General features: G+C 38.2%; 1 protein-coding gene across 1 annotated transcript in view; it reads right to left on the bottom strand.

Moving 5' to 3' along the window:
- Nucleotides 1–16,976, bottom strand: part of Tmtc3 (Transmembrane O-mannosyltransferase targeting cadherins 3) — a 236,270-nt gene that overhangs the window by 43,399 nt on the left and 175,895 nt on the right. Inside the window, exon 2 of the mRNA XM_034969103.2 lies at nt 6,694–6,830. Coding sequence (XP_034824994.1) covers nt 6,694–6,830 — 137 coding nt within the window. The remainder of the gene's footprint in view (nt 1–6,693; nt 6,831–16,976) is intronic.

The raw sequence follows: 16,976 nt of genomic DNA, 5'->3' as shown, positions 1-16,976 counted from the left end.
TTTTTAAAAATCTCGTGGGCACTCTTTGATTTTAAGGGATAAAAGTAGCCTATATCCTCCTCCAGGATGTAAGCTAACTCTGTGCCAAATTTCATCAAAATAGTTTAAACTGTTGAACCGTGAATGGCTATTAGACAGACAGACAGACAGACAGACAGACAGACAGATACACTTTTGCATTTATAATATTAGTATGGATAAGGGTTTAGCATAACCACTGTTTCTTACATTTAGGACGAGCAGCACAAATACAATCAGTATTCAGTATATATAACATATCATATCATATCGTAATATATCACACTCGTGATTTTTGAAACGATCTATTGATGAAAAATCCGCGAAATACTTATCTTCTCAGACTTATCTTGTTATTACGTGGTGTTTAGACAAGTTATGTAGAAAGCAACAGTAATGAAAATTTACACAAGTAAAATATAAAAGAAAATAACGATTTAATTTCTATTCATGTACAATTTAGTACAATTGTACCGCTAATAATCGCTAAAGTAATAAGAGCGCTTCAAGTTTTTAGGGTTCCGTACCAGAAGGATGCCAACGGGATCCTATTACCTACTAAGTCTCCGTTGTCCGTCCGTCTGTCTGCCTGTCTGTGTGTCTTAGCGGGCTATATCTCCTGAACCGTTAGTAATAGGTAGTGTGTTGAAATTTTTGGCAGATGTGTATTTCTATCGCCGCCATAACAAAAAAGAATAAAAAATTCAAAATGGCTGTCATGTAAATTAAACAAAATATTTAATATTTTGTTTAAAATATTAAAAGTACCTGGTACGGACGCCTTCGTGTGCGAGCGAGTCCGACTCGCACTATAATAATTGATCGGCTTTTTATAAAACGCCATAACGCTTTACCTAGAAATCTGAGAAAAATAAGTCGTACTTACCTAACGAAGCTAAATACGGATAATAGGTGGGTTGAAGAAAATGAAGCTGTGCACAAATAAAAAGTAAAAGTTCTCCAATTCAATGAATACCATGAAAGACCTGGGAAATAACATAGGCTACTTTTTATTTGGAAAATAAAGAACTCCCATGGGATTTTTAAGAATTCCTATCGGCTAGTAACTAATGAAGCTAAATACGGATAATAGATGAAAATGAGGCTGTGTACTGGATGCAGACGACAATCATAGCGAAGCAGCGCTTTAACGGAGAATGCGCTGAATAATTGAACAGGCGACTTCAACCGCGGCCCGAACGGCTGGATTATTGACTTCTATTTTTTCCATGTTAAATATTCCCCTTTCCTCTCCAACTAAGCATCAAGCTTGTGCTAGGAGTAGGTACGACAATAGTGCAACGGGCGGGGTTTGAACCGTCAACTTTTCAGTTTTCAGTCCTCTACCTGTTGAGCTATTGAGGCTCATATTAAAAGTTCTCTGATTCAATTAAGTCCTGGAAAGACCCGGAAAATGACAAAAGCTACTTTTTATTTGGAAAATGAAAACTTCCCATGGGATTCTTAAAACGTAAGTTCACGTGGATTAAGTCGTAGGCATCAGCTAGTACCTAAGAATTGTACCTAATGAAGCTAAATAGATGAAAATGAGGCAGTGTACTGGAGACAGACGATAAATTTTACCTAATGAAGCTAAATATCCGTATTCAGCTTCAATTATACCTTCCTGAAGATACCTACTGGAGGCGTACGATAAACATAGCGAAGCAGCGTTTTAAATGAGAATGAGCTCAATAATTGAACAGGCGACTTCAACCGCAGCCCGAAAGGCTGGATTATTGACTTCTAACTATTAAAAGTTCCCCGATCCAATTAACAATTAAGGGTTAATGGCGCAGGTGTGATTGTTCTTTAATATTGACTAGCTGCCCCAGCGAATTTCGTACCGCCTAACAGTCGATTCAAATTTTTTAATTTTTTCTCTCCGTAAGAACCATCCTCGTACTTCAAGGAATAATGTAAAAAAACATCAGCAACACATTTTCATTTTTATGACGCTGTGCCGCCATTGGAGGTATAGTTCACTCAGCTTACTGATTCGCTAACTCAGTGTCACATTGAATGATAGCCACCGAGCCCATTTGATATTTATTTTTAATCCATTGAGGTTTTCTATAAAAACATATTTTGATATGACTTAGTAAAGCAGCAATGTAGAACCAACCAATGTCAAATGAACTCGGTGGCTCTCATTCAGTGCTAGACACTAACACTTTTAACTCGATCTTAAGTCTAAGCAAAGTCAGAGTCCGCTCTATAGATCTCACCCTATGTTAGCGAATCATCCCGCGTGCTGGTGTAGTTCATTCTGGTGATAGCGCAGCGAGCGACAGCCTACCTACTTTGTCAAAAAAATTGTGTGTCAGGGTTTCCTGACTGGATATGTTGTTTTAACTCTGTATTGTAAACACCTTATCATCCCATATTCAAACAAATAAATTGTTCCATTCTTTAATTCATTCTCATTCTAAATGTTAGTGATCAACATTGTGTCAACTGCCAACACAAAGACCATCTTATACAAAGTAACAATTTTGATTTTAAACGCTCGGTGGGACACTTTAAATCGTCACAAAAAATAACTGTCATTTTGTGTGATACACCTTATCTAGCGTATTTGTACATGTCCATTATTTTTACAAAAAACGATTAGGAAAATGGGAAATCCAAAGGAAATACTGTCATTTTGTTTGTTTCAGCGACGTCATTGACGCTACATTGCGACAAGGCTCTCTTGGCACTTGAATGACATTGACAGGGGGGCACTGTTGGAGAACAAAGGCTTTGACTATTCAAACAAAAACAAAGGGAACGCTTGACGACGACGTTAGTTTCGATTTTCGCCACGCGCCAAAAGAGCCTTGTCGCACTGTATACCCTACAGGTGCTGCTGCCTGTTATCCTAGAAAACTAGAACATTAGTCTCAAATTAGTTCCACGGGTTTTCCGCAATATGGCGAGCTATTTTATTTTTCTGGTCAGGCTTTAACTAGCAGTAGACCTATTCAATTGTTTGCAATACAAAGCGTAATTTATCAAAGAGACTAAGGGCAACCGTCCGAGTTTTATCTAACGAGACAATCAAAAGCCGAAAAAAGATTCCTCGTAGATATTTGGACGTCTTACGTAAGTTGATCTCGACTTTTACTGAATTCTACGTCTAATTAGAGCTTCTGTTTTTTTTCGGAATGAACATACTTTATTGGTTTAATTAATTATTAAAGACTCATTTTATTCTCGTAGGTCAACAATAAAACATATCATGCGGGGTCTTCTCACAGGTGGGATAACGACTAGTGAAACAAACCACTGCGAAACCTGATTAGCATATTGTATACATGTATGTATGGAAGCTGTGGTAGCCTAGTGAATAGGACGTCCGGCTTCCAATCGGAGGTCGTGGTTTCGACCCCGGGCACGCACCTCTAACTTTTCGGAGTTATGTTCGTTTTTAAGTAATTAAAATATCACTTGCTTTAACGGTGAAGGAAAACATCGTGAGGAAACCTGCATGCCTGAGAGTTCTCCATAATGTTCTCAGAGGTGTGTGAAGTCTGCCAATCCGCACTTGGCCAGCGTGGTAGACTATGGCCAAAACCCTTCTCACTCTGAGAGGAGACCTGTGCTCTGTAGTGAGCCGGTGATGGGTTGATCATGATGATACATGTATGTACGTCATTAATTGACACAGTATTTCATTTGAGTAGTATTTTATTTGTAGAAACCAAAGAAGTAGGGTTTAATAAAAACTGCCGTACCTCTTCCACGTTAACCCGCTACCATCATAGACTGCATTATGACTTACCACCAGGTAAGATTGCAGTCCAGGGTGATATCTCCACAGGGGGCAGACGGACCAATTTAATTAACCAATTGATTGAAATTATCAATGCGTTTTCTATTACCCAATGAATATGGTTTATCATAGGCAGGCTGGTTGGATGATGGATGGAGCGGAAACGTCAAATTTAACACCAGGCCTCCTTCACAAATAAAATCGCTCAGCGGGCTCTAGAGTGATAGTATTGGGTGTCTCGGCTGAGAACCAAAGCAACAGACATAGCTCAGAGAATTAGCAAACTGAAGTGGCAATGGGCAAGTCATGCCTGACGCAGAATTGACGGCTGTTGGGGCAGACGTGGTCTGGAGTGGAGACTGCGTAACGGTAAGCGCAGTGTAGGACAACCCCCAGCCCGCTGAACTGACGACCTTAAAAGGTGGATGGAAATGGGTGGATAAGAAAGGCGGAGGACCATAAATGGATGGATGGATCCATGGTGGCCTCATGGTGAGCATATTAAAAATCGCCCGAATGCGTTACAGATCAACCAATTTAACCTAAAAGGGGCTTATACCTTCTTCATCATATTATTGTGCTTTAGATTACGTACTAGTTATTATATATTTTTTTGTGTATTCCTTTAAATAAATTTATTACATCGTATCTAATAATTATTGGTCGTTCCAGAATATCAAAGGTTGGTTAAAAGAGATCCCTTATCGGGATAAGTCCGCCTTTGTACTTTTACTCGTAATATCATATTATTGGTATAACCAATATTCAGGCAATTTTCCGTACAATAAAGAAATAATAATCATCGGTAGGTGGTTGGTACAATTTGTCTATTATAATTTTTTGATGAAGTACCGAAGTAGAGTTTTCTTTTTCGCAACACATTTCTGAAATCTATCTAATACTATTGCCTACATACCGCACTGAGTTTATGGTTGTTCGGGATAATCTCAGAAACTATTGTACGAATTTTCAGTCAGTCAGTATTGACAAGAGAAAAAAGATTATCTCAGAAGGTTACAGACTTATGAACATTTTGCAAAAAGAAGCTATTGGTATAATGATATAATAATTATTGTGATTGAAGTCGAAAAATCTGTTAATTTTTCTGACTTACACTAATAGGGTCACGATTTTGTGATCACGGGTGACACCCGTGCGAAGATGGGGCGAGTTGCTAGTATGAGCATATAGCTGAGTTATTTTAATTCCGGAATGTTTTATTTTGAAATCAGGTGAGATCGCAGTAAGTAAAAAGTTATTATCGAATAAAAAAATCCGGTCAGTTGCGAATTGGACTTACACACGAAGGGTTCCTTACCATTATATCGAACTGTAAAAAAGAAAGCCAGTTACAGAAATGAAACAAAAGCATTTATAAAGCGAATTTTGTAGAATCAGCTTCATTGTCTTCGTAAATGTTTTCGGTTTGAGAGTAACATTACGTTAATGTAAGCTATTTCGGTAGGATTTAGGTTTAAATGTAGGTGTCGAGTTTTCGCTAAAGATAGACAAAAGCTTAATTGTTTCATATTACAGACAATTTAGACCTAGACGGTTTAAAGCGGATTTAAATGATTTAGTAGTTAGGTATTCCAAGATCGTTTATCTAAGACTGGAAATCACGCTGGTTTCATCATATAGTATCAATCATAATATGATTGATACTAAGGTCACCTAAACGATACCAGCGTGATTCTTTGCAAAAAATACCGCAAGGATAATATCCTACCGGTATTTTTTGGAGAAGCTTGGTATTAGCCTAAACAAATTTTTTTTCAGCAATTTCATTTTTATTTAGCAGAGATTACCTTGCAGTACGCGGCAGAAAATAATGTACATCGATCTTTAGAAGGGATAGCGGATTTGTAGAGAATTTTCTGTCGTTGAGACCGACAAAACGTCATATAGGTATGAGTAACAGAGACAACGCCCTACAAAGCCGAAATGTCATTCTAAAGGCCGATGTACACTATTTTCTGCCGCGTACTGTATATACCCTTATTATACCTAATATATTATGCGAGTGTTTGTTGGTTAAATCCACGCGGACGAAGTCACGGGCATCCGCTAGTTGATGAGATTGGTACATAGTACATACCTACCTACAGTGGATTGTGCATAACAGAATATTTTTATAAAATATAAAGTTTTAAAAGCACGAATTATAAAAACATACAGATTACATTGAAATATAGTAAATCAACTGGCCGTACTCAGTATGAATGAATAATTGACCAAACCGAACTCGATGTGAATAATATTCAAATTGCGATTCAGAATTATGAAATACATCGATATTTGCTATCTGTATCACGATTTTACAATTGAGGCAGTAGGTACAGGATATTTTGAATTATACAATTATCTTGTGAATAAGTCTGCTGGTATAACTTTTAGGTTATATTATTTAGTGTCAGCCACCTATTAGGTATGAACCTACTCTGGAGTCTTGGACCTTTAAATTGTATCTGGCAGAGGTTTGGCCTCTACGATTGTTCTGGCAGCTTACAAAATCTATTGAAATAGTTCCTTGAGTATCATATTATTATAAAAATCAACACTCGACTTTAAGAAAAGTGAGTAATGTTTTTACGTTCCTTTAGCAGCTGATATCTTTATATTGGCTCAAGCTAGCAAATATGCGAAAGTTAAAGGTAGGTACTTAGGTACAAATATTACAGCTCTATGGCACACATTTTGTTACTCAGAAAATAAGTCAGGTCTGCCTCTATCGGGATTTTGCTCTATATGTTCTCAGAGGTGTGTGAAGTCTGCCAATTCGCACTTAGCCGGCATGGGCGACTATGGCCTAAACCCTTTTCATTCTGAATATCAAAAAGATGCTGCGCCTGGGCTCCACCTGGTTGTGCCTAAGAACATTTAACTGTCAAGGTATAAGGGAAGAGGGAAAAGCTTACCTGTAGTAGAGTAGTGAGACTAGAGCGTGTAGCAGCAAGTTGACGAGGTGGTAGCCGGCTGGCTGCAGGCCGTGCACTGCGTAGTTCCATCGGAACGTCAGCACCGTCAGCGGACGGTACGATTTGTGCGATTGTTCCTGTAATAAACAAAATGGAAACGTTACAGATGGCTAATCGTATGAAAAGCTTATCCAATAAAATACCATAAATGAGCCTTCATAAAAAGACAACAGGGATGATGACTACTAGTCAAATCAGCGACTTTTTATCAAACGTCAAAAGCTCGCTTAGTAAGAGAGCTTGGAGTTTGTATGAAATATATAGATGTGACGTCATAAACGTTTGACCTAACTTGACGTACTTTTTTAGTAAAATCGATAATTTAAAATGGTTAGCAAACTTAAAACTAACAGCGGACGCGGATTTTTCGAATTTTGGAAGAGCCTCTATTTAATAATTCCTAAGAAATAATTTATTTTTGACATAGGTATCATCCCAATTATCTTTTTCAAGTGCTAACTCATTATTAAATCCTATGCCCCTTCGGGGCAGAGGGCAGTCACTACTCTTACCCAACGACTTAGATCAGACGCCTTATAGTTCAGCTCACCCCAAGTACCTGAGCCCATATTTTTTGACTCATCTAAAATAATACGCCCGCAAGTTTGTTTTGACTATGATTTCTTTTTCCTTGTAATCCAATCCAAACCCTGTCTGGGTATATGATTTGTTGACGCATTCTATGCCCGATCTAGTTCCATTATGGGGATCGGATTCATAGGTAAAATGTATACTAGCGACCCGCCCCGGCTTCGCATGGGTGCAACGTAGATACTAATGTGGTGTCATTGAGGTGTCATTGCCTCGGAAACTCTCAAATGAGAGGATTTTTTCCCGACCTAATTCACATTACTTCAATTTCTCTAGGAATCTCTAATTTTTTGAGAATTAAACTATAGCTATAAACCTTCCTCTTGAATCACTCTATCTATTGGTGAAAACCGCATTAAAATCCGTTGCGTAGTTTAAAAGATCTACGCGTTCATACATACATACATACAGACGCGGGAAGCGACTTTATTTTATACTATGTAGAGATGAAGTAAAAGTAAATGCCTGTAAAATATTTGCTTAAAGTAATCAAGCTTTGTCTTAATCGCATGTATCCAGTATCCAACATATTCAGAACTTAATAGACTGTTAGGGTAGGCTACACTTTAATTAACTACAATTAGGTATACTCGTATACGCGTGTTTATTTTAATTTACTTAGCTTAGATCTTTGCGGATTATCCAAGCCGTAGTTTGATGTACCTAATCCACAATTTTACTTGTATATGGAGTAATAACATAGTAATAACAATAAAACTAGAACTATGCGTGTAAAGATAAAGAACATATATTTGGATATGAAATATATGAGCGGTTCACAATCCCGTATAGAGCTATGCAAAGTCCAAAATAAATCAGTTTTATGGGGGAACTTTACGCGCAAAAATGTCGCCGTGCCATAAACATGACTTATAGGTGTAGAAAATTAGCAGGCGAGGGTTATTGTGCTTCTTTAAATGAAATTCCATGTCAGGTGGGAGGTGGCAGTCGTAGCCGATGACCTTTTGTGAAGGGGAAATATGATAGTGCTTATAAAATAAAGTCTGCGATAGCATACATGTATCTTTTAAGGGTGGTTTAAACATACGGAGGGTGTATTTATACGTTCACTTAGCGCTAACAAGGCTCGCATGATCTGTAGCGTGAATACAATGCCTGGAGTCGCACAAACATTTACCTTGAGCATACAAGCAATTACTGCGCGCAATCGAACTAACTCGAAGCCGACCTACGATGGAAAAGTTAAGACCCGGATAGAAACAAAGCGCGACGTCATGACGTCCCGCCCGTTGTGCGAGGTTCTTTTTTCAACGCACGTGCAAACTGTGGATACAACTCCCTTCGGCGGTGTTCACACTAGATTACAACATGGGGTTATTCAAGAGGCGGACCAACAAAGGCTGGCAACGCATTGGCGGTTCCTCGTTGCAAATGTTCTTGGGCGGCGGTAATCACTTGACCTGGAGCAAATGCGCATTGTCGATTTTTAGGTCCCTTTGGCAGACCGGAGGGGGTCCGCTAACTCTTTGAGTCAAATTTGATGTCAAAAGTACGGTTTTAGTCCTTAAGGTGGACCGTACTTTTGACATGACAGTTGATCATACGAAGTAATATAATCAGTCTATGCAGTTGATCCATAAAGTTAAAGTGGCGTGTGAGGAGTTATTTCTTACAGACTATACAGTGCTTATAGTCCTAGCTTCTTATATTATTATTCAACTTGTAGGGCTCGCATTGAACACGTCGCCGTCGCGCGTTGTCTCTCTAGACCTTTAATCGAACCCATCCTGCTATGGAAGTGGAACAGTAGTAAGACGGAGCCATGTTTGTATAAGACACTAAACGTCCTTATTGCATGCAGCCTGACCGCCGTTGTTAGCCGGCAGGATTTGTATTATATCCTTTGTAAAGCCTTGGAAATTGTATATACTTTATAGCTTTTTGTTGCTACTAGGTCTACTACAGAATTCTTATTTTACAAGCGGTGTCTCCTTTCGAAGTAAGAATTGTACTATCTAATACATATATAAAAGGAAAAGGTGTTTGACTGGCTGACTGACTGACTGACTGACTGATCTGTCAACGCACAGCTCAAACTACTAGACGCTCGGACTGAATTTTAGCATGCTGATAGCTATTATGACGTAGGCGTCCGCTAAGAAAGGATTTTTGAAAATTCAACACCTAAAGAGGTGAAGTAGGGGTTTGAAATTTGTAGCCATGTCAACATATAAATCCACAGGAACGAAGTCGATGTAAGCCGCTTCTCGTTGTTACCATCATTAACCCGTCGCCGATTCACTGCTGAGCACAGGGTTTCTCTCAGAAAGAGAATGGTTTTGGCCATAGTCTACCACGCTGGCCAATTGCGGATTGGCAGACTTCACACACATTTTAAAACATTATGGAGAACTCTCAGACATGCAGGTTTCCTCACGATGTTTTCCTTCACCGTTAAAGCAAGTGATATTAATTGCTTAAAACGCACATAACTCCGAAAAGTTAGAGGTGCTTTATTCCTGGATAGATCCCCGTCCCCCTGAATAGGAGGCAGACGTCTTAACCACTGGGCTATCACCGCTTTTTTATTCGTTATAATAATCGTTATTTACGATAAACTCATTTTAAAAATGTTGTCCGTTTCGATTTTCAAAACGGTTGAATTGACGGTTTTAGGGGACATTCATATAATATTATGTAGTGAGAGGACTGTTCAAGATTCAAGGAGTACCTACCTAATGTAAAATATTATTATATTTTTCATTCATTTTATCCGGGAACACAAAGGGTCCTTAGGGGATTAAAAAAAATCGACGCGGACAAATTCACGCAAAATTTTTAAATTTGCTCGTATAGCAAAAAGCACACGAAATTCAGCAACATTTTACAATAATATTTAATAAGTGCCTAAAAATAAGTGGCCAAGCCGAAACGGCAAGAGCATGCCTTGTATATTTAAAGAGCAAAAGGCAATTCCGAAAATAAAGCCTTTGCTTGCCTCATAAGTGAAACGGGCTAAATGCAGTGCAGTAATTCTTTGTAGTGGACCAATATATAGAGTGTGCTACATTCTATAATATTTTCTTTGTGCATTCTGCATACTGCTGTTGAATACATTTTGAATACATCTTTTTTACACAATTTTGAGAATATACATTAGAAATTTGTCGAAACAGATAATGGTAACTAATGTGACGCTAACTAATATAAATGTAATTAACAGTAGCTTAGGCCTTAGATTAACAAAAAATACATATCAGATAGTGGGCATCGAAAGTTAACTGTAGTCTAAACCGCATTTGACACTCAGGGCACATTACATAGTATTATAATTCCAACTAATCTTGTCGGTTCCGCAATTTTTGAATATTTCGAAAAAGATAAAATTAAGAACCACAGCATTGATAATGAAGAAAAGATTATAAATCGCAATTAAAGATTTTCAAAACATGTCATCTCTCAGTCTATTGACACTTATATAATTTTTTTTTTTGGAAAACTAAGTGTAATTTAAATAAAATAGAATTTGTAATTTGTACAAAAATACCGTAACTGACGTAATTTATCAAATGCTATGGTTTATGAAGATATTTTTTACAGGTATTCTCTTTAAGTTAAAGTAAAATAACCACCCTGTAAGTAATAAAATACGTTCGTGGGATAAAATATAACGCTCCTAAAAAGTCATCTTCATTTTTATGTTGGCTAGACGTATTAAATTAAAATGAAGTATCCACCTAATAAAGCTTACGTTTGCGTAAGCTTTCAGTGAGAGAATTCTCGTAGAAAAGATAAAAAGATAAGTGAGAAATAATTTTTCATCAGGGTACGGTAGGTATGTACTATTACATATTTTGTTATGTACCATTCGTGTATCTGCCTACTTAATTAAAATGTAACTTTTGTTTTTGTTTAATGGCTTTCAGTTGTGCTAATATAAATAAGTTAATTAATGTAAAAAACGCTTTTTTAAAGTCAAAACTTCATGGAGTGTATTGAAATTTACTCAATAAATGATAACATTTAGTCAAAGGAGTCCAACTCCAAATTAAATTGTCATGTCATACCACCAGAGAGTTCCAATGTCCATTTCAAATTTCAGATTCACCACACAGATTCTTAATGACACACATATAGGGAGTCATCCTCATCATCATCAACCAAAGACGTCCACTGCTGGACATAGGTCTCTTATAGGGAGTACTAGGATCCTACAAAGTAGGTACTCCTAATTCCATGATGACACCATAATCACAGTTATCAACTATTGTCACCCAAAACACATATACTTAATATGTTTGTGAAATTTTAACTCAGTCAGAATTCGGAAGTAGAGGAAAAATCTTGACCATATTTGTACAGTAGTAGAAAATCTAATATTATTTCAGGTTTTGAAGAAAATGGCTATTCGGGTTCGTTCTGTGAGTTATTATCATCGAAAAGCAGTTAACCGATGTTTATGTTCACTTGAAAATACATTTCAACATATTGCTTTGGCAATACTATACTCGCAAAGCCCTCTACAGATGGCACCAACTTCTGACTGCAACTTACCTAGTCAAGCAATGATTGTGTTGGCATTCTTCACGCTTCCAACATCGGGAGAGGAAACTATAGGCAGAGCCTCCTGTTGGTACCAAAAATAATAATATTTTTTTTTAGTTTCTCTAAATCAGCAGCTTCAGACAGATGTGACATTACAAGACAATTACTAAAAAAAATTACGAGACATTTCACCGCGATTAATAGCCTATCCGGTGATAGAAGGGCTGGCTCATTTTTTGCGCAACGGATCAGGCCTGGCTGTCCAGCGCGGAAATGCAGCCAGTATTCTTGGCACAATTCCACGCGGGCATGATTTGTATAGTAATTAGATAAGGCAGGCTTAAGTTTTATTGTAATATTTTTCATAAAAAAAAAGACACGCTCGAAAGTAGGTTTGTTCAAAGTACTATTAGCTATTAAATACAACTGAACAGCTTTGTTAATTAACGTAAAAAAATATTGATTGCCACACTTGAAAACACTAAACTTTTCCTGTATCGCCTTAATTTTTCTGGTAATTATTTAACAAGTAATTGCGAGTAGGTATAAGCGGGCCAAACGGTAGATGCCAGTTTTTCACTTTCCGTCCTCAACTTAGTTTTCACTGACCATTGGTTGGAAGTAAGTTTGAGCACTAAGTCGGTGCCGTGTGTAGAGGATATATACAATGCTGCCGGGCGAGAGTGAGAGTTTACTGTTCAGTAGGAAGTACATTATTGTTCGCCATGTCATGGTCTGGTGGCTTTTGGCTTGCATTAAAACTATATCTGCTTTGTACATTTTATGTAATTGCTGTTTGTTGGAACATTGCCTGTTTAATTGTTAATGACTGATGCCTATTGCTTTACTGCTTTGCATATAAGCCATTGTTATGTGTGATGAAACCAGTGATGTGGCTATGGATAAAACCAAGCGAATTCATATCCGCGACGGATTGAATTGTATGGAGTTGTCAACTCCATACAATTTTTGCAGATTTACGCAGAAATATCGCAGAGAATTATCTCCTCTACGAATGAGAAGAGGTTTAGGCCAAAGTCTACCACGCTGGCCCAGTGTTAGTTACACAGAGTTAAAGCGAGTGATATTTAATTGCTTAAAACGCACAAACTCCGGAAAGTTACAGGTGCATGACCGGGATCGAACCTCTATCTCTCGAATAGAATGCTGGCGTCTTAACCACTAGGCTATCGGCTTGTGTGTGTATTTGTTATTTTTTCTAAGTTTTTTGCTTCATACTGTTGTTGTCAGTGATGTTATAACCATATTATTAAAATTGGTTTAGAAAATTTCCCTATTTACAGTAAGGCCATGTGAGAAATGATACGACTACGACTGTTGGTCGAACTAGAAATTCTGTGCAATATCTTGATGGAGTGGAGCGTCGCTGGGGAGTATCAGAGATATTTTATTGGCCTTCTGCTATATTTCACGTGTCCGCTGTTCAAAACCAAAGTGACATTGCTTGACGTTCGGATATGTGCCGTTTCATATCGAATGAATTTTTAATACCATTTCGACAGAGCATGGGAAATATTGTAAGGTGGTTCTTTAGTTAGAGTTAACAAAAAATATAATTAGTGCATAGCACAGAAATGTTAACCAAATAAAACCTACCTTCAGGTTTGTACACATTTTTCATATTCCTTTTAAAATATTCATGAATTTACTAGTACAGAGACAAGCTCCTTATGGTCCGCTCATATTTCCGACGGATATGTACTACTGTCGCCGCCATACTATCATAAACCGGGAAGGTTGGGGCGCAATTTTGTCTTGTTCCTGCTTCATCGGTCACGGTTTGTTTGACAGCCTTGTCATGAATGGTGATACTTCACTAAGAGCTAGCAGGAGCTAGCGCACACCACGGTCCGTACGTTTTTTCCGCAAAATCTGTGAACTATCCGCACCGGATTTTCATACATTTCAATTCACGGATTTCAAAACGCACCGCAACTCACCGCACTGCGTGCTAGCTCTAAAGAAAGCTTTTATTTTATAGTTTCACTAGCTAACGCCCGCTACTTCGTCCGCGTGGATTTAGGCTCTTAAAAATCCCTTGGGAATTCTTTGATTTTCCGAGATAAAAGTAGGTAGCCTATGTCACTCTCCAGGTCTTTAACAGCCATGCAAATAATCACGTCAGTTCGTTGCTCTGTTGCGACATGATTGAAGGACAAACCCACAAACACACTTCTGCATTGCATAATGTGTATGGGTATATGTAGTGACTTGTGATGAGTAGTGATTATGCTAAAAGTTGGGTTCTAAGGACTAAGGAATCTGTTAGTTCGTGGGAGATTTGGAAGAGTTGAGGTGCAATATTGTTTTTCATCACACATATTGCTCAAACTTTGATAAAAATCTGTACCGAGATACCTACTGCTTGCCCCGAATTCCAAACAAGCGAGACTGAAGGCAAAGCTAGTTATGAATTAACAAAGTTAAAATATTTTGAATGTTTTAATCGACACGCTTTTAGTTGTTGGTAACAAGCTTGTAAGCTCCGGCGACCTTCCATATTTCCGGTCGGATTAATGTCAGCTTGCTTCTCCATTGACTTATATATTACTTCGTAAGGACAGGGCCATTGAACAAGCAAAATGGCACCGATTCATTGGTCCTAAAATGTTTATTTAGCACCAATGCAACCTCAGTGACGTCTGGATTTCAAACGGGTCGGTCATATCTAAGAGGTGGCGTTTTTTTTAAATAGATATAGTGAGCAAACGAGCAGGCGGGTCACCTGATGTTAAGTGATTACTGCCGCCCACGAACATTTGCAGCACCAGAGAAACCGCCGATGCGTTGCCGGCCTTTTAGGAATTTGTTGGTCCGCCCCTTGACTAACCCCATGATGCGTTGATTTATTTGGTTCCAAAACCGTGAAAAATTTTGTTCGCTTGGGCATATCTTGTCATATTTATTCGATGTTGCTTCTCACCCCAACATCCACACTCTCCCGAGGCAACACGGGTACGAGAGTGTGGCCGGCGCCCTCGGCCTCGCCACGCCTGCGCTCCACTGAGTTGTGATACTTTGGTCGGCGTCAAACGATGTGAGGCACGGGCAACTAATTGAATGGAGAACGTGGGCGGCAAGCACACTCGTGTTGTTTCCACTTGCAATGATTTACGTGAAGGCCTCGGGAAGGCGTGCAAGCGAGAGTGTGGATCTGGGAGCATGTCTTTTTATTCACTATAGGCATACGCTTGACCACAATCACAACTGATGGAAAGTGACGATGTGGCCTAAGATGCGTTTGCGTAGAAGAAGACGTGTACTATTATTATTTACTCTTGTTTTAAAGATTTTATTTGAATATTTATTTATTACTAAAATTTTTACATTTGACTTAAATGGAGTCCCGATACCCGAATTGTTTGCTTCTATTGTAGCAATTTTATTATGTACTTAAAACCGATTAAGTGCGAGTCGAACTGGCACATGATGGGTTCTGTAGTACGGAACCCTAAAAAGTAGCTTATATCTGTGTCCGGGATGCAAGCTATCGCGGTGCCAAAGTCAGAATCGGAAAAACGGATTTGCTGTTAAAAGCTAGCAGATACACTTTCGAATTTATAAAATTAAGTAAGTATCTATCTATATCTATGGATTCTAATTTCTGATTAAATAAGAGTTATAATAATAATGGATTCTAATTTCTGATAAAATAAAGTTTGATTTTGTTTATTTCGGACATGTAAGCTTCTTAGTTCATATTTCTCCTCAGATTAATGTCACCAGTGTCCCCGCAGTAACGACATGAGCGCGAAATGGGCGGAGACGCCATTTTGATTTATCACCGCTACACTGCTAGGATTTGTTCGACAATATTGTAATGGATTTGCTGTGACACGAATGTTATTAATATCCTTATACTAGCTGATGCCCGTGACTTCGTACGCACGGATTTAGGTTTTTGGTTTCCCGGGATAAAAAGTAGCCTATGTCACTCTCCAGGTCTTAAACTATTCCTACCCATGCAAAAGGTCACATCGATCCGTTGCTCCTTAACGATGCGATTGAAGGAAAAACCCACAAACAAACACACTTTCGCATTTTAATATGGGTAGTTATACCAATGTCTACGAAATTTATATCCTTATGTCTACCCCAATCCCAATGTCTACGAAAATAATTAGGTACACGTAGATATAATATGTTTGTTGTTGTTCAAGATTTGTTTGCTCCCTCGTAGCGTCGCAATTGATTGATTTAGCTACCTACCTAAGTACACGAATAAACGGTTACCTGGGCCCAAACTTGACCACTGAATGGATTTTTTATATCATCGTCATCCACCCCTCGTCATTGCCAGCTCACTACTAAACACGGATCTCCTCTCAGAAAGGTCAAGTGCAGATTGACAGACCTCATACACCTTTGCGAACATTATGGAAAACTCTCACGATGTTTTCTTCCACCGTGATACTTGTTTGCTTAAGACGCACGTAATCCCGGAAAGCTAGTAGGTCTGTGCTCAGGATCGAACCCCCGACTTTGGAGGATTGTTCTTGTGTTGCATGTGCATAAAACCCATTGGCATATAGACGATAGAGCGTGTCCGTTAGTTACTAAATAAATGAAAATAACTGTCCCGCAGTTTGTTCAGCCGAGGGTTTGGTGCTTTTGCTATAAATTCCTGCCGAACTATTGGGTTCTCTAAATTGCTTTCCCTCGCCCAGAGCTCTTGATAAATTGGTATTCGCTTGCGAGAGTATACGACTCTGTTCACATACATTTTTAAAAGGATCAAGTCTTCGAAGCAAATTGAAAAACGCTATACAATTTTCAAACAGTTTCAGCTATTGGTATCGAGTTACAGACTTACACTGCAGTTGAACGGTTCAAATACAATAACTAAGTTATATTGAACTTGTTAAACATTAATAGCGTTGTAAGTTGTTCCTTTTTAGCTGAATTTAAAATAAGAACAGAACTTACTTTTTGGATTTTGCCCTCACTTCAATAATACTCATATTAAGATTTATATGATTAAAATCAATAGGTAAGGTTCAACACCGTTCGAGAACTCGATCGATCGATTTTCGTCTTTTTAAAATGTAATTGAAGGTAGCTTTAACAGAAATTACCTAGATTTATCATAAATTCTTTATTTTTAT

This window comes from Maniola hyperantus, chromosome 6 (genome assembly GCF_902806685.2).
Source record: "Maniola hyperantus chromosome 6, iAphHyp1.2, whole genome shotgun sequence".
In the NCBI taxonomy this organism is placed as follows: domain Eukaryota; kingdom Metazoa; phylum Arthropoda; class Insecta; order Lepidoptera; family Nymphalidae; genus Maniola; species Maniola hyperantus.
The sequence above is the reverse complement of the archived record's forward strand: the minus strand, read 5'-3'. Positions and strand labels throughout refer to the sequence as shown.